The sequence below is a fragment of the Nothobranchius furzeri genome, chromosome 3 (assembly GCF_043380555.1).
Source record: "Nothobranchius furzeri strain GRZ-AD chromosome 3, NfurGRZ-RIMD1, whole genome shotgun sequence".
Classification (NCBI taxonomy): Eukaryota; Metazoa; Chordata; class Actinopteri; order Cyprinodontiformes; family Nothobranchiidae; genus Nothobranchius; species Nothobranchius furzeri.
In genome coordinates, this window is record NC_091743.1 from 74,474,103 (window position 1) to 74,494,052 (window position 19,950).

At 45.6% G+C, this 19,950-nt stretch overlaps 2 protein-coding genes across 3 annotated transcripts; both read right to left on the reverse strand.

Annotated features, from left to right (window-relative positions):
* Positions 1-11,341: 11,341 nt before the first annotated feature.
* Positions 11,342-15,100, reverse strand: LOC107384935 (mitochondrial intermembrane space import and assembly protein 40). Its single transcript, XM_015958456.3, has 3 exons — positions 14,938-15,100; positions 12,379-12,477; positions 11,342-12,147 (listed from the first exon to the last, which is right to left on the reverse strand). The coding sequence occupies exons 1-3, from the start codon at positions 14,957-14,959 to the stop codon at positions 11,804-11,806; spliced, it is 465 nt and encodes a 154-aa protein (XP_015813942.1). The 5' UTR covers positions 14,960-15,100; the 3' UTR covers positions 11,342-11,803.
* A 704-nt stretch (positions 15,101-15,804) lies between these two features.
* Positions 15,805-19,950, reverse strand: LOC107384934 (protein transport protein Sec61 subunit alpha-like 1). 2 transcript variants are annotated; one of them, XM_015958455.3, is made up of 13 exons: positions 19,793-19,950; positions 19,051-19,118; positions 18,904-18,969; positions 18,744-18,822; positions 18,359-18,490; positions 18,138-18,247; positions 17,838-17,991; positions 17,563-17,723; positions 17,286-17,483; positions 17,022-17,213; positions 16,841-16,917; positions 16,569-16,757; positions 15,805-16,377 (listed from the first exon to the last, which is right to left on the reverse strand). In XM_015958455.3, the coding sequence occupies exons 1-12, from the start codon at positions 19,797-19,799 to the stop codon at positions 16,571-16,573; spliced, it is 1,431 nt and encodes a 476-aa protein (XP_015813941.1). In that variant the 5' UTR covers positions 19,800-19,950; the 3' UTR covers positions 15,805-16,377; positions 16,569-16,570. The 2 variants fall into 2 exon arrangements, with proteins under 2 accessions (XP_015813941.1, XP_015813940.1); XM_015958454.3 differs by having other exon boundaries at positions 16,310-16,757.

Consider the following 19,950-nt stretch of genomic DNA (forward strand, 5'->3'; position numbering starts at 1 on the left):
GTCAAGTCATATTTCCACACCGATGACCTATGCGGCAGCCTTAACGCAACAAGGCGGTCCTCAAGGAGCTCCGAGGTATGGGAGTCCGTTTCTACAACTGCAGAGAAACTTAAACATTTAAAATCAACACTTTAACTTTATCTAAGCTTCAATGTCATAATTATGAGTCTCAGTGCCAATTTCAGAGAGTTTGAAAGCAATTATTATGAACTACAAAGACATGCTTATGAATTTGAAATAAATAAAATCATGAGCAAAAATGATAAAATAAAAAAATACAGAATAAGTGATTAAGCAAGTAAGTAATGTTTATTTACATAAACCCAAATAAAAAATCTAAATTAAACATCATTTTAAAAGGGAACAAATGAACATATATAAGTTTTAAACATTTAAAATACAATAGTTTGATAGGATCTTTTGTAAAAAAAAAATATGTTTAGAAAGTCATAAATATAAACTTATCTTTAAAAGTAACATCTGTAAACATCATCACAAAGCCACATTCTCCAGAAAGCAGACAAGGGCTTCCATATAGAGAACAAGTGAACCAAGGGTAACAGTGGAAAACATTAGTAGCTTCTTTCCGGCACACAGACAGCAAAGAGTAAGAGGAAGACACGGTTCTTTCCATTTAAAGGCCAAGCATCAAAACTTGAAGTGAAAGCAGAAACACACCAGTTTATTAAACAGGCTGTCTTTAAAAGGATGTTTTAGCTGCGACTGAATCCATGCTATGCATGAAAGTGTTTAATTTTACAGCAAGAGCACGGGTACTTCATAACCATTTTCAGAGTGTCAAATGGTGATTTGTGGTGCGGCTTGATCTCTGTGCAACAGCCAGTGCTAGATGCCGTTCTCTACAAAATCTCAAAGCAGCAGCTAATGTGGAATAGATTATAATTTGCTATAATGCTTCCTTTGCTGACCTGAGTTTGGTACTTCAGAGCAGACTTGTGAGCCACCACACGGTGTATTGGCTTTGTGCTGTGGGTGGAAAATGCAGAGGAGTACATTCAGAAGCTCCATGAAACTCGACACTAACTGGAGTCTATTTTGGATGGGCAATAAAACCACTTGGAGGAGACGGACACAAACACTTGAGTAACCCAACACTTACCCTGCCTCACTGCAGAAAGTGACACAGTTCAAAAACCTGACTAGACATTTTTGGCATTAATCAAAGTCTCAAACATTTTCAGAGTTAAGCTCAAGACTGCACCAACCATCTCTTCGAGTTTGTAGATGGGGTGGAAACTGAAGGTTGTGTGTTGGGATCAGCCAGATGACGTGCAAAACTTGGAATGAGCCAACCTGCTTTGCTACTCCAACGAGTCTCTTCCAGGAATAGAGCATGAAGACAGAGGCCATTTACATGTTTCTGTTATCTATGACACATACTCCACCACCCCCTGAGGTAAACAGGAAATTAACAGGGTCATAGGCACAAGGGGCTAGCATTTAAAGCACTAAAAATAATTTATGTTCATAAAAATCTTTGCTTTTGAATATAAATGTAATGTGAGGCTGGACCGTTTGTGACCTCAAAATCAAATCCAGCTGTGTCAATAGAGGTATATATTCTGGAAGGCTTTACAGAGAAACCAAAGGTAAAATAAACTATTCCAGTTATTTAGATGGAATTTGGAGATCCTGGAGAAGCGCCCCTGTAGGAAATTAATCTTCTGAAGATGATCTGACGCCAAGGAACCAAGAGGCCTTAGAGATGGAAAGGGCCTGCCTAGAAAGTAAAAGAGGTGGTATGGTTAGAGGATAGTTCAGTGCATTCCTAGAAATCACATCCTTTCCCACTGTGCAAAGACCTAGTTTGGACGTCCTACAGATGTGGGCTGGACAGACAGACTCAATATAGACATGATCTGCACGTCCATGACAAGTTGACTGTTTGTAGGGGCATTTCAGAAATACTATAGTTCAACAAATTAATATATAGAGCTGAAAAATAAATCAGACGACACTGTTGTTGCCTTCTGAGCCATAAAGGATGGATGCTCAGTGCTGTTATTTGGTGCGCATCTAGGACTCATTCCACACCCGAAGTTGCCCTGCAAACAGTCAATGTCGCATGGACATGCAGATCATGTCTATAATGAGTCCGTCGGTCCGGACCACGTCCAAACCAGGTCTTTGCACAGTGTGTGCAGAGGAGCTACCCTTTTATCAAATAGGGAGCCTAAGTCTACTTCCGGACCACGGGTCCACGGAAGAATGAAAAAATGAATGCAAGCCAACGGGGCTACAATGCTATTTTCTAAATCTGCTTGTTATGTTCCATGGATTTCACATATGATGTCCGTGAATTGTAAAGATGCATTTTGATACCAAGAACGTGCTTATTTTCGAACAGCGGGGAAACAATATTTCAGGTTTTTTGTGAAATAAGTCCAGGACTACAAATGCGTTTCTGTCATGGCCTGTGCTGAGTTTACCTCTGTCTGAGATCTGAGTCTTTCTGTTGCAGGTGGGCGTGTCCCGGAGAGCAGCTGTTGCAGATCGTCTTATCAGTGGTCAGGGGATTTAAGGAGCGGCGTGACAACTCACCAGTGCCTGATGATTACTCTGTATTGGGTTCCCCTCATCAACCAAAACCTCACTCTTCTTCAATACTCCTTTGGATCAACACTGCCTGCCAGCCACGTCGCTCGCCTCTGACCGCCTGCTCTCCACTGCTCACCTGCCCGACTGGACACATTTGGACTCCTGTTCTCCAGTGCTCAGCTCCCAGCCATTATCTCTGTCTCTCAACCATCCTGCTCAGCCAGACCTGACTTGCCCTCCTCTTGAGCTCCTAAAACATCCAGGAAACTGTAAACCTCCTCTCACTTGGTTTTGTTTACAAGTTAACTTCAAGATACTCACTCCTGTTTCCACTTCAGAATCTATCGGCGCCTCCAGACCTCGGATCGCCACATTCACCTCAACCAAGCATAATAAATAACATTTTTTACTTGCCTTCTGTCTCCCGTGGTGATTCTACGTGTTGTGGATCAAAAAGCTACACCCAAACATGACAGCTTCACGAAAGTGACGTCATCGAACCAGACACGGAGAAAACTGAGGGAAAAGCGCTGCAAGTGCAGCAAACTTCCCACAGGAGGAAAGAACCACCATAAATCTGGTCATGTGATAAGTAGCAGCTCAGTACGTGACAGGCGTGGTCGAAACACATTTTCATTTAAACTGCAGCACAACATATGTGCGATCCAGGGCTTAAGACAAAGCGGATCAGAAAATTGACTTGCATTCATGTTTTCATTCTTCCGGGGACCCATGAGCCGACCGGAAAGGGAGGAGCCTTAGGCTCCCTATGGGGTAAACACTGGGTAGGGCCTAGTTGGGCCACAAGGTCGCTGCACACAGTCCAATCAAAAACACTCAATAGGAGGATCGTTTGTGACGTCAATGTTTATGTTCCTCATATTGCATCCCAAGATTCGGTGGCAAGAAACTCTGTGTTTTGTTAGGTTCCTTTAGCTGTCCTTTTATTAACTTCAGTTTTATCTTGAATACCGATTTAAAGCATTCCTCTAACCCTCCTTCTGTCTTTAGACGGTAAAGTGTTTATATATTGGGGATTTTGCTCACAAACTCTCTTGAAAGTGTCAGTCGTGCATTGCTAGCAATGTGTTTTTGTCACACAGCCACTGGCCATTTGCACAAAGGTGAAAGATGTCACTGAAATATTTACATGCAAACATCTGAGAGAACAAAGAGATTTACTTGCATGAACTCAAGCAAAACAATCACTTTCATCTCTACTATATATAAATAAATAATGGTGCAAAAGTGGGACTGCGTTGGTGTTTCCTGGATGATTGTTTTTAGACCTATATTACCAACATCACTGTCTTTTGTGTTTAAATACTGTTGTAGTTCTAATAATATGCATAATTTATTACACAAACAATGCATTTGATTCACTACTTTGGATGAGATTTTTACTTTTTAAACAACCTTGTGCACAAAAAGCTGAAGGTCAAAGCACAGAATCTCTGCTAGACAGCAGAAGAGGAGTGGAAGATCATCTCTGAGTGCAGCGAGACACCAGAAGTCATCCTTCATACTGAGCAAACATCATCGGTCACATGGCCACCATAATCCATCCCTCTGCCTGGGTGTTGTTGAATCTGGACATGTGGAGGATAATAAGGGAACAAAGACAGATGATCACACATCCTCTGAGTCAGATCTGAGCTTACTTTCTGCTCACACTTCAGCTGTGTCAGAAAGCAAACATTTCTTTGTAATAATATTCTGACATGCAAGAAGGAACAGAAACATAAAGCAGGGCAGGAGGAGGGGGACCCGGAGAGAGGGCCGAGAGGGACCGAGGGACCGATGGAGAGGAGGCAGGGACCAGTAGAGTCCGGGGGCCTGCGCCTGGGGCAGAGGAGGCGACGACGGGCTCTCGGGGGCCTGCGTCTGTGGCAGAGGGGGAGGCGACGACGGGCTCTTGGGAGCCCACGCCTGGTGAGGGCAGGACTGGCGGTGACCGGAGGCAGAGACGCCAGAGGACACGTCTTTGACTTCTGGACTGGAGGCGGCGTCGTCGGCCTCAGGGCTGGAGGCGGCGGCGGCAGCCTCTGGGCTGGAGACGGCGGTGACGAACTCAGGGCTGGAGGCGTCGTCGTCGGCCTCTGGGCTGGAGGCGGCAGTGACAAACTCAGGACTGGAGGCGGCGTCGTCGGCCTCTGGGCTGGAGGCGGCTCCGTCGGCCACTGGGCTGGAGGAGGCGTCGTTGGCCTCAGGGCTGGAGGCGGCGGTGCTGGCCTCTGGGCTGGAGGCGTTGGCGTCGGCCCCTGGGCTGGAGGCGTCGGCCCCTGGGCTGGAGGCGTCGTCGTCGACCTCTGGGCTGGAGGCGGTTCCGTCGGCCACTGGGCTGGAGGAGGCGTCGTTGGCCTCAGGGCTGGAGGCGGTGGCGCTGGCCTCAGGGCTGGAGGCGGCGGCGCTGGCCTCTGGGCTGGAGGCGTTGGCGTCGGCCCCTGGGCTGGAGGCGACGTCGTCGACCTCTGGGCTGGAGGCGGCTCCGTCGGCCACTGGGCTGGAGGAGGCGTCGTTGGCCTCGGGGCTGGAGGCGGCGGCGTCAGCCTCTGGGCTGGAGGCGTCGGCGTCGACCACTGGACTGGAGACGGCGTTGACCACTGGACTGGAGACGGCGTCGACCACGGGACTGGAGACGGCGTCGACCACGGGACTGGATACGGCGGCTTCTGGTCAGGGGGCGTTGGCTTCTGGTCCGGAGGTGTCGGCTTCTGGACCGCCGCCTTCTGGACCGGAACCGTCGACTTCTGGAGTGGAGGCGGAGCCGCTGCAGGAGGAGCTGCCGACTTCTGGGCTGGCCGGCCCGGGGGAAGGGCCTCTTGGGTCACCGCCAGGACTGGAGCGGACCGAACTGGAGGCGCCAGAAACTGGGAGAGCAGGGAGGACAGACCGTCCAGCTGGAGCTCCTGGAGACTGAGGCTCTGATGGAGTTGGGCCAGCTCAGCTCGGAGACCGGCGAGCTCTGCTGGGTGGACCGCGGGCTCGCTCCTCTGATCCTGAGACGAGGGGGCTGCTGACTGGACTGAAACCTTCTCCTGGTGATTCGGGGAGGATAGGGTGTCCAGCTGGAGCTCCTGGAGGCTGACGAGCTGACGGATCCGGCCAAGCTCCGCCTGGAGACAGGTGAGCTCTGTCAGCTGGGCTGTAGGCGTGGTACCTCCGCCTGCAGATGACGGAGGCGCTGATTGGACTGGAGACGGGACTGCTGGTCTGACTGGGGGCGGGTCCAAGCTGGTGCGCCGAGCCGGGGCAGCGGCGAGCTTGCGGCTCTGTCCTGGGACACGGGGTTGCGGTGGAGCCCGGTGTTCTGAGAAAACGTCCTACTTTGGCAAAACGTCCTACCCATAGGCTAATTTTACGGTGTTTTACATGACACAAACCCTAACCATAACCCTAACCTTAACCCAAAAAATCAAGTATCAACGTCAATAAAAAGTACTAAAACTTACTACTTATCTATTTTCCTGCAAATATGACAACAGAGTAGCATTTCCTTTTTGTGTTGTGCGCATGTGCGCACATGCTCAGGAACAACAGGTAGGACGGTTTACCAGGTAGGAGAAATTCCCAGAACACCGGCATCCTTCCCCACGCCGTGGGCCAACAGCGGGGGAGCACACAGCCATTCTGGTGCCCACGTAGCAGGAGCGACCTGGCAGCGTCTCCCAGGCCAACCTCTCACCTGGCTCCGGGAGGGTGGAGAGGATCGCCGAGGCTGAAGTTCGGTGGTGGTGTCTGCGGCGAGGCGACGCCAGAGGAGGAGAAGCCAGCCGGTGGTCCGAGGAGAAAAATTGGAGCAGGCACTCCCAGGGGAGAATCTCCCCCGCTGGATCCTTTAGTGGGTTGGATCATTCTGTCACATGCGTGCCGGTGAGTGAAGCGGAGGCAGGATCCACATGCGGGTGCAAAGGCAGGCAGGCAGACAAGCAGGAACGGTTTAACAAAATGGTAAATGGCCTGTATTTGATATAGCGCCTTCTAGAGTCCTGGAACCCCCCAAGGCGCTTTACAACACAATCAGTCATTCATCCATACACACACACATTCACACACTGGTGGGGATGAGCTACAATGTAGCCACAGCTGCCCTGGGGTGCACTGACAGAGGTGAGGCTGCCAAGCACTGGCGCCACCGGTCCCTCAGACCAACACCAGCAGGCAACGTGGGTTAAGTGTCTTGCCCAAGGACACAATGACAACGACAGACTGAGCGGGGCTCGAACCTGCAACCTTCCTATTACGGGGCGAGCATTTAACTCCTGTGCTACCGTCGTCCCAACAACAAAAGGGTTTTAATAACAGAACACGTTGGACTACTGAAACAATGATCCAACCAGAGACACAGAACTGAAGGGGCTTAAATACAAGAGGGCTGGGAGCTTGGGTGATTGGGAAACGAGAGGCAGGTGGGAGCCATTAACATGGACACAGGACTGAACAGAAAGGGGAGACAGGACAGGGTGTGACACAATTAATGAGCAAAGAAATAATCAGAATAAAAAAATTAATATGTTTCTGCTGCTCTCCATTTAAAAAAGTTTTCATCTCCATAGTTTTTTTTTACACAGCAACAGGTGAATTAACCCCCAAAAAATACATTTTAAATTGAATTATGGATAACATTTTAAATAACTGAAATATGTATTTCTGAAATGTTTCTGTTTTGATACTTACTGTTATTTTAATAAAAACGAATAAAGGCGTAATGCAGTACATCGCCACAGGCTAAATTCTCCCAGCGTTACCACAAGGACCAATTTGGTTTGCCACCCCAAAAATGTCTTTGGCTCCATCTGGCCACCCCTATATACATTTTCTGGAGGCGCCCCTGCTGACATGTGCAACACAGTGTTTGGATCAGTTATGAAGCTAATAACGACTCATCCTCATTCAGGAACGTTTTGGCTTATACAGATTTTCAGGGTTAGGGTTAAACTCTGAGTCAGGAGCAACTATGCTGTCTAGGGAGGAAAGGAGTGTTAAGGAGTGGGCAGCAAAGGAAGGCGGTGGTTTGGGCAGAAACATGTCAGCCAAAGGTAAAAAACAAACAAACATTGAATTAATGCACCATGTTAAAAAAGAAAAGAGAAGATGATTATGGAACAACACACAGAACGAATATACAGGACTGTGGTTCTCTGGTAGTCCTGGAACCAGACTGAATTATCTCAAACAAATATCAGTCAATCAATCAATCAATCAAACTTTATTTATAAAGCGCTTTTCCTACAAAAAGTGGAACTCAAATTGCTTCACAGATTAAAATGATCCTACATAACCCCCATCGCTATCCCTCCCACAACAACAAAAAGCATTGGCACAGTCATAGCACCCCCCCAGAATCACTGGTAATATAACAATTGTCTCAAAACATAATTAAAACTGCTCTACATTTATAGAGCAAATCTCTTGATGATTTTCCATCGTAGCTCTTGAAGTTCCCATATTTTCCCATCAGGCAGCAGCTTTTGGGTGACATTACCTTCACACGTTCATTATTCCAGCACATTTTGTGAAAACCAGAAGAGGGCAGCAGCAGAACATGATGCTGAAACAATCAAGCTCCAAAAACCTTACAGTGATTGTTGTGCATGACTTTCTGGTACTCTGGGTGTTGGTCTAATTCTAAGTACGTTGACTGAAGCATATAGTTTAGGCTTCGAGGCCATCGTGGTATCTGGGCTTTGCGGTGCTTGTGTTTTTGTAGGAGAGCAAATCAGTGGCAGCTGTCGACCACACTTGTTCTACCTTTTCTAGAAAACAGGCTTTATTTGAACTTCTAGCAGAGAAAACAGCAAAGACCCTCCATAATCCAGTTGTCTTACACTACAACACTCAACAGAACAATGCTTTACAACTTGATTCATTTTCCACATGTCCTTCCTCATCCATCTGAACCACTTGTGGTTCTAGTTGCATGTTTCCATTTCGGCTTGGGCCCAACTTTAATGTTAATGAGCTCTAACGGCATCTCCTAACAGCAGCTCTGCCTAAAGCACTCCTTTGACTGGTGTACAGGAAAACTGAGCGCTTTCTCTAACTGAGTAAGTTGCAACAAGAGTTCTGGGTTTAATTCCTGGTCTAGGGTCTTTCTGCATGTTTTCCCTGCGCATGTTTAGGTTCTCTCCGGGTACTCCAGCTTCCTCCCACAGTCCAAAAACATGATTGTCAGGTTAATTGGTCTGTCTGAATTGTCCTTAGGTGTGTGTGTGCATGGCTGATTGTCGTGTGTGTCTCTGTGTTGCCCTGCGGTGTACTGGCAACCTGTCCAGGGTTTACCCCGCCTGTTTGCTCTAAATCAGGTTATGAAACAGATGTACAATAAAATCTGAGAGTCTAATTGTTACACATTATACTCGTCTGTTAGATTTTTGTTTAAAAATGTTTTCAAATTCAAGCAATTCAAAAATACTTTATTAATCCCAGAGGGAAATTGATTAAACACAAGGGTCATATCCAAAGATTGACTCTATATAATAGGGACTGACACTTAAAGAAAATCAGTCATCACACAAGACAAACTGAGCAATGTGCCTCTCTCTCACACACACACACACACACACACACACACACACACACACACACACACACACACACACACACACACACACACACACACACACACACAAGTGCTCAGTACTCAGCTTCCAAAGAAATGACCTGACCCAGTGTACAAATGCAATGAAAGACTCCCCAAGCACCTAAACAACTCACATCTAATAATGAAATTATCATATTAGAGCAGTGCACTCAGAACATCCTGACCACATTAGTCTATTAATGATTACCACATGCCATCACCAGTGATTACATCTGTTACAACCCATCTTAAGGACGGAGGGCTCGAGGAGAAAGATGGGGAAATAACACAACCTTAAAACCAGGTTTCCAGTTGCAGGAAATGCTCAGTTTTATTTAAAATAAAAGCAAAGACAACAAAACTATCTTCCCAAAGCGGGGGAATCTAACAAAACCAAACTAACACAGCTTTTGGGGAAAAAGAAAAGAGGTGACAAATAAAACAGGTCCACCACATCCAAAAAGTTTCGTTACCAGAGGAAAAACACAAAACCCAATAAGGAAGAGACAGCTCACTGATCAGAGCAGCTCCCAGCTTACCATCAGGCCACTAAAAGCTTAGCCTACAGTTGTTCCAACCCAACACAAATGCCATGTCAAGGCACCAAAACACAGACCCAGTAAGGGAGCGACAGCTCACTGTTCAAAGCAGCTCCCCCCCCCTACTGCTGGATGAAGTGTCCCTTTTAATCCAGAAACTTAATCATCCCGATTGTCCACAGCTGGTTAGCCCTAACCCCAACCCGAATCCTGGTGGCCCAACAGAAAGTTGTGAGTGCGTTGTGAAGCAACCCAGGCGGATCCAACAGGAAGAAATGTGGGCTCCCAATATCCATCCGGGTCCCCAGAGGATGAATGATGGTGTCTTCTGGAGTGGGCGAGCTAAAAACAAGTCTCCCCACACAAAATACGAACCGATAGGGGTACGTAACAACATCTGAGCAGAGAGAAGTTCCAGGCAAAACCACAAGTCTCTGATGAGGCGGCGGTCCTTGAAAGAAACCTTCCTACCAATGTTTGGCTGACTATGCTGAGGCTATCCCTAGACCCAGGAGGCCACCTATAGATGAGACTCGATCAGACGATGTGGCCAGAGGTTCAGGCTGGGCTGATTAATGTGTCACCAGTAAGTCCTGCATCTCGCATGTTCTGTAAAGGAGCATGGCACAACACAGGAGAGCCATCTTTTCAGGGAAAGAGGGAAAGTCCACCTATATCTCCAGCACAAAGCACTGACACTTCAGGATTTTCTGGTAGGAAGCAGAATTCCTGGTTTTATCAATTACAAGAAGTTGTCAACACAGCCCCAGACCATCACACCACCACCACCATGTTTGACTTTCACAGAAATGTACCGTCTCTGGACCCCACAATCCTAAAATAATCTGCTTTTGTTCCTCTTTCTGCAACATCAAGAGTGTAAATCTTGATTATTAAGTTCGGGTTCCCCTGACAGCCAGATGTTGGCTGCATAGCTGCATCAAATAAGTGGCTGTCTCGTTCTTTTTGCCAGTTCACTGGGCGAAGAACAAGAACTCAGTGGCTGCAAATAGCCTGCATACCCATCTGCAGGAAACCGCAACCTACATGAACACAACTGATTCTTAACTCCCAGTTCTAAACCCAGGTTAAAACACACTGATAACATCTGGCGTCAAAGTTTTCTAAAACCTAAATTACTGAAATACTCAAAACGTAAAAGTAAAACTAAAGATAAGTGTATGTTTCTTTTAAACTCAGGCATGAAATACCTGCTGGCAGGCCCAGAGGAGCCTGGAACAGGCCGTTTGTTGGTCACCGTGGAGAGCGTCGTGGTTCCACGGACGCATCGACTAGCTCTAACCCTGTCAGAAACTCTGAAGAATGGATGTCAACAGGCCAAATATAATTAGAGACTAGAATGGATTTAAATAAATAAATTATCAAAGATTCAGTCAGGATTTAGTGGAGGAGCTAAAAATATACTGTCCAGGTGAATTATTTTGCTGTAAACCTCATTTTATCATACACTTGTATTAGCCAGGTTCACTTTTTTGCCTTTTTAAACATAGTCTTTAACTTTATTTTCATTTCTATACAAAACAAACCTTTATTTTTGACTTCATCATAGTAGCTCTCTTGTTGAAATGTAAATATTTACTCCATTAAAAAGAGAAATTGCATTCTAACCTCAAAATAGGAAGAAAGATTGCAGCAGAAGTCAGTCTGACTAATTTAATCAGTGTTATCGTGACGAACACCAACATGTTTAGATCCTGAACAACAAGTGGCAACTTCAGCATCGGCTTTCAGACAATAAAAACACTGATAATGTAAATGTGACGGGTCAGGAATGAGAAACCCTGAGGTTTTTTATGAGAATGATACAAACATGAGGACATGCAGACGTTTCAACAGCAGCCCTGGTTAGAATCAGCAGCATTTATAACTCAAACCTCTGTAACGAGTTCCTGAATGGGCTCCTGACCAAGTTATGAGTCTTACAGCTCAAGTCTCTGAAGCACAACACATGGTTACCTCTCAGTAATCTATCACTTGTTTGTTATTTCCCAGAATACACAACAGTGTGTGTACTTTTGTACCACGTTCCCCTGTTGGCCCATAAATCGTTCCTGACAGACTCAAACCAGCCAATCAAGAGCATCTCTTGTTGTAAAGTCACTTATGATGAGCTAAGCGTCTGATTGTCTGTCGGTGAAACGCTGTCCAATGCAGCCGATGGAGAAGAGTCATTTTCAGACAACATGGCGGAGTTGTCAGAACCAGGAACAGAGCTGGATTCTGTCTGGGAAGCGTTTTCTTCCTCCTGAGGATACAGGTCTGGGTACTTCTGCATGCACTCCTGCATGCTGCTGAAGTGGTCGATGCACTCGGAGCCCTTCACCTCCTCCTTGCTGTAGTGGAAGCAGGAGAAGGCCTCCTTGAACTGGGAGCCACAGGGTCCACTGGCCATGCCTCCCAGGCACGGGCAGTTCCAGTTGATGTCTCCATTAGGCAGAATCAGGCCTGCAGAAGCCACAATCACAACAGTTTTAGTTGGAGAAATATGCATGTGCTGCGTTTTTTTAAATCTGAGCATTAATCATCTTAAATTATTTCTTTATTTCAGTATTAGGAAAAGCATGATTGTTTTTGGATTTGACTGAAAGTACGCTATGCTTATTTGTAACTAGTGAAATGAAAGAAAAGGTATTTCAGTGTCTGAGTTTTAATGACAAACCGAGTGAGACTACTAACCCTGCTCCTCGTAGGGATCATTTGGGTCATCTGCGATCAGCTCAGCCTTGCTGGGAGCCTCGTGGTCTTCCTTAGTCACAAAGATGATGCGATCCTTACCTGACGTGACAAAACACAAGTGGATTAAGGAAAAAGTGAGAAGCAAAAGTTGAGGTTGGATGTTGAAAAACTACAGGTGCTGGCCAGTAAATTAGAATATCATCAAAAGGTTGAAAATATTTCAGTAATTCCATTCAAAACGTGAAACTTGTACATTATATTCATGCAATGCACACAGACCAATGTATTTCCAATGTTTATTACGTTTAATTTTGATATTTATAGGTGACAACCAATGAAAACATCAAATCTGGTATCTCAGAAAATTAGAATATTCTAAAGGCCAATGAAAAAATGTTTGTTTCTCTAATGTTGGCCAACTGAAAAGAATGAACATGAAAAGAATGTGCATGTATAGCACTCAATACTTAGTCGGGGCTCCTTTTGCCTCAATAACTGCAGTAATGCGGCGTGGCATGGACTCGATCAGTCTGTGGCACTGCTCAGGTGTTATGAGAGCCCAGGTTGCTCTGATAGTCGTCTTCAGCTCCTCTGCATTGTTGGGTCTAGCGTATTGCATCCTCCGCTTCACAATACCCCATAGATTTTCTATGGGGTTAAGGTCAGGCGAGTTTGCTGGCCAATCAAGGACAGGGATACCATGGTCCTTGAACCAGGTGCTGGTGGTTTTGGCACTGTGTGCAGGTGCCAAGTCCTGTTGAAAGGTGAAGTCTGCATCCCCATAAAGTTGGTCAGCAGCAGGAAGCATGAAGTGCTCTAAAACTTCCTGGTAGACGGCTGCATTGACCCTGGACCTCAGGAAACAGAGTGGGCCAACACCGGCAGATGACATGGCACCCCACACCATCACTGACGGTGGAAACTTTACACTGGACCTCATGCAACGTGGATTCTGTGCTTCTCCGCTCTTCCTCCAGACTCTGGGTCCTTGATTTCCAAAGGAAATGCAGAACTTGCTTTCATCAGAAAACATAACTTTGGACCACTCAGCATCAGTCCAGTCCTTTTTGTCCTTGGCCCAGGCGAGACGCTTCTTGCGCTGTTTCATGTTCAAGAGTGGCTTGACACACGGAATGCGACACCTGAATCCCATGTCTTTCATGAGTCTCCTCGTGGTGGTTCTTGAAGCGCTGACTCCAGCTGCAGTCCACTCTTTGTGGATCTCCCCCACATTTTTGAATGGGTTTGTCGTCACAATTCTCTGCAGGGTGCGGTTATCCCTAGAGCTTGTACACTTTTTTCTACCACATTTTTTCCGTCCCTTCGCCTGTCTGTTAATGTGCTTGGACACAGAGCTCTGCAAACAGCCAGCTTCTTTAGCAATCACCTTTTGTGTCTTGCCCTCCTTGTGCAAGGTGTCAATGATTGTCTTTTGGACAGCTGTTAAGTCAGAAGTCTTCCCCATGATTGTGGTGCCTTCAAAACAAGACTGAGGGACCTTTTAAAGGCCTTTGCAGGTGTTTTGAGTAAATCAGCTGATTAGAGTGGCAGCAGGTGTCTTCTATATTCAGCCTTTTCAGAATATTCTAATTTTTTGAGATACCAAATTTGGAGTTTTCATTAGTTGTCACTTATGAATATCAAATTTAAATGTAATGAACATTGGAAATACATTGGTCTGTGTGCATTGCATGAATATAATGTACAAGTTTCACGTTTTGAATGGAATTACTGAAATATTTTCAACCTTTTGATGATATTCTAATTTACTGGCCAGCACCTGTATGTCCAGAAAAAGTCAATTGCAAACATTTCATGGATGTCCTGAAGAAGCAAATGAGCTCCTGACATGTACTTGTTCTGTGTGATTACTAGTTTACTAGATTACTAGTATAACTGAGGGTTCTGGATGTGCATTTTTGCAGCAAACTTCTGAAAACAAGATGCTTTATTGAATACCAGGTTCATTCTTTTAGGCACTTCTGCAGCTTCCTTCAAATCTTCACAATAGGAGTCTTGAAAATACACACATGCCTTAAACATCTGAAGTTTTACTGGACAACAATATTTCCGAACATTTTTCGTTAGAAACATGGACGTAGTTTTGACTTTAATAATGGTGGTGGTGGGTGGTGCGGGGAGGAGAAGACACACAACCAGCATGTCCCCCCCGATGGTCCCTCCCAAAAAAAGTACGTTCATGGTTAGAGTGACAGGCTTCCTCAGGCTATTCTAGAGGTACTTTAATGGGGAAATGTTATCTCGGACTACAATAGTGGTTCAATAAGAAAATCCCACTGTGTGTTTGGTGAATCAATACTGACCCCTAGCGACCGTTTAGGGACTCACATGATTAACTAACTAAGGACGTTTAGCTCTGAACCTCCAGATTACGTTTTAAAACCACTTTACAGCAGGTGGAAACTTTGTTTTCATTCACAACAGGATACCTAGCTTCATTAAAACTATGGGGAGTTCTCGTTGCTTCTAGATATTAGCTTAGCAGCACGGTGGCTCAGTCACGGACGAGAAATAACCAAACGTAAAGCCAAATGTTACCGTCTTGCTTGCAGTAGGACATGTCCGCGGAAGTTCTTGTCCGTGGGGCTTCGTCTGGTTTCGTAACAACAGATCACCACAGTAAGAGAGTCTTCAGCGACTGAGAGGATTTCATTTGACAGGCTAACCGGTGTGCCTTCCAGGGCTTCTGTGACCTGTCGCCGCAGCCGCGCATAATGATGACGTCAAACATTTTAATAATTAAAAAAAGGCTGAATCCTTATGTTTTCCTAACATGTAAAGTAAACGAACAGACTAGTTACTGAGCCTCTGCCACCGTAGCCCTTATAAAACTATTGGTTATCAGTTCAAGACCAATAAATATCCAATTACATCTAACAGTTTTTGAGAGCATCGACATGTAAGGATAATTTTTTGCCCTCTAGTGGACAGAAGTTGTTACAACAAAGTTCATGACGACAAAAATTAGAATAAAAAAAGATTCGCTTACATTTTAGGCCCTGTACCTGACTCATTTACATTTTAATTTCATAAACTAGAACTTAATGTAAAATGACAACTGGGAAAAAAAAAATGCGTTTATCTGACAACTGCTGATATTGATCATTACACTTGCTTCACTTTCCCAGTATTTATATCCACCAGGCAGAATTAGTGTTTTTGGTTATTTTAATCCCAGATAGTGAGAACTCTTGTTGAATCTTGTTGGTCATCAAAATTAATGTCTCCATTAAGATGTTTATTTAGTCTACATAGCCTTGTAAACATGTAAAGTCCTCCCCAGTCTAATGGCTCGATCACCCGAGCATGCTGGCATGGTGCCTTACCCCTCCATAAACGGACTGCTAGCTTACAATGAACATAAAAAACATCATAAAATAGATAAAAGCACAAATTCCAAGTGTGTTGAAAAACAAATGATTTTTTTAATAACACAATTATGTTTTACATAAAGTAAAAACAAAATGAAACCCCTTTCTTCAGCCCCATCAACCCAACCCTCATCCCGACCATCTCGGCAGTTTTGCGCAGCGACTTAGTCTGGGAATACAAGAGCAAGACGACACACACGCAAACACACACTTTCCTTTGAGGACTCAGGAACGGTGGACACACTGTACCCTGCATCAGACCATGGTGAGTATAAACAGTCTACGGTTCAAATGAAAGTAAAAATTGAAACGAATGTCGCCGATAGTTGGATTATTATCAGGAGTACCAGCATGTGATGCTCTCTCATGTTAATCTAGGCCCCCAGAAACCTCAGGTATGACTGACAGGTGAACCTGGCTTCCCATCCATCCCTTTTGAAATGTCCAGGAACAAAGCTTCCAGCTTTAGCTCAACATACCGCTCATGTCTTAGTGTTCCTTATACGCTCCACAATGAGAAATGCCTGAGGTAAGTCAAATCCAGCTTCACGATAGTGTGCTTTAATCATTTTGGGCCCATGAGACAGTCAGTGGGGATTCAGGCAGCCTGCAGAGACATGGGTAACCATTACTGAAATAAAAGGATTCAACACTAATTACTAAACTCAACCCTGGGAGGAAACCAGACAGTCTTCTCCAGTGAGAGCAGCAAAGTGCAGAACAAAAACAACAAGAAACAAAACAAGGACAGGTGGATTATTTGTGTCTGATGTGTGTCAAGAGGATTGGCAGGTTTACTTTTAGAAGAGCAGTGCTCCCATGCTGCCAACTTCACTTTGCTCTTTCACGAAGATCTCAAAGTACTGGTAGATGATGGTCACCGCCAAGAGGATTCCCGTCCCCGATCCGATGGCGCCCAGGAAGTCCGCCATGACAGACAGCCCTCCTATACAGAGGCCTCCAAACGCAGCAGCTGTGGGGATGTACCTGCAGCGACGAGTTATAATTCAACCGAAGAGAGATTACAGCGAGAAACCTAAAACTGCTCATCATCAGCTTCTGCTTCGTACCTGTTGAGTTCATGCACCATGGAGGTTTCTCTGTGTCCCCTCATCACCATCTGCTGCTCCTTCAGCTGCTTCGCTACCTGAGACAAACACGACAAGCAGAGACATCACATTCTCATCTAGTCCAAGCTGTGTGAGCGAAACGCGCGCGCACACGCACACACACACACACACGCACACTTACATCTTTAGCAGAGGACCCTGAGACCTCAATCCAGGTCTTAGAGAAGAAGGCGCAGGAGCCGAGCATGAAGACGATGTAGATGACAGCATGAACGGGGTCGTCTAAGACAGAACCAAACGACTCCGGAGGAGAGAGGTAGTAGCAGAGGCCGCCCACCGGGTAGGCCCGAGCTGGTCCTCCAGTTGACGTGTCCTGGAAACAGGAGGACTCGTGTAAATCCTGATCACACTTGACAGAAAGCAGCGGCACCGGGATGATACTTACAGACCAGGTTCCCAGGAGATTAACCAGGAAGTTTCCACTGAAACGCGTCGACAGCATCTGAGAGATGACGTAGAGATTGGAGACCAAGGCAGACTGCAGGATGATGGGAATGTTGGAGGTGTAGAACAGCTTGATGGGGTAGGTGTTGTATTGACCCCGGTAACGAGCAGACTTGATGGGCAGGTCCACTCTGAAGCCCTGATGAAAGAGACAAACATTAAAAATAAAACTTCTCCTTTTTTGTGACAACAGCTGCGGAGAGGCAACGCTCCCTCACCTGGAAGTATATGACCACTGCAAATACAAAGACAGTGGCGATGAGGTTCATGAGGTTGGGCAGGTTCTGCCGGTAGAAAGCTTCTCTCAGGGCACGCACCTTGTCCGTACGAGTGGCCAAGAGATGGAAGAGGGCGATGATGGCTCCCTCAAACTCAGTACCTGGACACACCACACCATTCACCAGGTTGGTCACGTCACACATGTGAGAAACATCACCCTTTTGTATTTCTGAGCTTTGAAACGCTCTATTCTATTATGTTCTGGCGTCTTTACCTCTACCCGTGTTGACTGTGGTGGGGCTGAAGGCCTTCCAGACGATGGTCTCACAGATGTTGGTGGCAATGAAGAGAGAAATACCAGATCCTAGACCATAGCCCTTCTGGAGAAGCTCGTCCAGAAGCAGGACGATGAGACCGGCGACGAAAAGCTACAAACATAAAACAAAGACGTTTTTAAAGACAGCGTTCAGTGGAAATAACAGCAAGCCACCAAATGAGTTTTTGTCTCAAAAGTATCGACAACTCCTGCAGCATTATTTGGGTTTTAGAATGTAGTCCAGATGCCTAGATTAACCTGGATGATGATGAGGAGGCAAATCCCAGCCCCCATCTCTGAAGGATCTCCGTACATGCCCGTCATGACGTAGACGATGGCCTGTCCAATGGTGATGATCATGCCAAACACTGCAACAAGAACAGGAGAAGGTTTAGAAACAGCTGGTGGAAAGATGAAAACCATTTCCAAGGATTCAGAAGCAACGTAGCAGGCTTAAGGAGCAGCAACGGTGGACCTACATTTCTGAGCCCCGTTGAAGAGAGCTCGGTCCTTGGGAGTGTCTCCCACCTCGATGATCTTGGCACCAGCCAGCAGCTGCATGATGAGGCCTGAGGTGACGATGGGTGAGATACCAAGCTCCATCAGAGTACCTGGGCAACAGAAGATGAAGAGTTAAAAATAATAAAGAAAGCAAGAAAAAGTTGTCTCAGGCTGGTCAGTGTGAGAAAAAAAAAGTAAGAAAATCGACAAAAACGCTCGAGCATACAACTGCTGACCTTTGGCTTATGAACATGTGAGAACAAGATAACGCTGCTCTTCATAACCGCAGCTTGGGTTTTTTTCTTCCATGGTTGACAGATTGAAAAGGATTGTGTGAAGTTTGAGTGTAACGCATGCACCCACCTCTGTTAGAAGCCAGGATTACTCTCATCCAGTAGAAGGGATCTGCTGAATCTGAAGACATGATGCCAAAGAGAGGAATCTGAAGGGAAAAATAAAACAATGATTACAATATACTCTGAAGTGCTGCTGTCAGAAGAAACACACCTTAATTGATACAAACCTGACAGCACACCAGGAAGATGAATAGCGTAATGGCGGTCCATAGTACTTTTTCTCTAAATTGAATCTGTAAGATGTAAAAAACGTATTAATTCACTGATGTAAAACAAGGAATTATTAATAGTTTAAAAAAAAAGCAAGCACTGACTTTTCTTTCTGGTTTTTGAATCTCTGGCAGGACTGCACAGAAAGGCTTGATGACTTCCAAAAACTTTACTGTGAGAACAAAACAAAACGTTATTTTCACCAAACAAGACCAGGCGCCTCCACCTCTCTGACCAGGTGAGCCCAGAGGCTACGTCATCTCTAACCAGCTGCCGAACAGCTGCCAGCACAGCTAGACGTGACTGTGTATTCAATGTCTCAGGTTACTAGTTAATCTCAGTGAGGTGGGGAACAATCGTTGATCTTTTAAAACGGTTTTCTGTCGCGCTGCTTAGGTCTGTGTGATCCTCATCATCAATCACAGAAGCTGACTTCGACAGCGAGAGATTTCTCATCTTAAACCTACCATGCTCCAAAAGTCTGGTTTAAAACACGAAAAAGCAAGTTCACGTCTTAAAAGCTGATTATGTTATTACACCCAACATAACACACCTAACGAGATGCTAGCTGTAGCATCCAAAGACAAACTCAACACTTTTACATTTAAAAGCTAAAGCTGACACAAACTATTTCCCACCGTGATTGAATCAAACGAGTGTGAATAAAAACACACGTATTGTTTTTAGATTCGCTCTCACTAGGAGCTAGCTTCAACTTGCCACACAACCTGAACAAGGTTAGCTTGTTAGCTTTCGAGCAAACGGTGTTTATTGTCTAAGTTTGAAACAACACCAGTCATTTTACACGAACCCAGACGTTTATAAAACGCAAAGAAGCTCACGTACTCCCCATGATGTCCTTAAGTCGACTCCTGCCTTGTAGCTGCTTCCAGTTTAAGTGCTCAGAAAGGAGTCAATGTGGCTCCATCAGCCGCTCCGAGAGGAAAGAGACAGAACCGGAGAGACACGTCACCAGGCCAGCCGCAGACACACGTCAGCTTTCC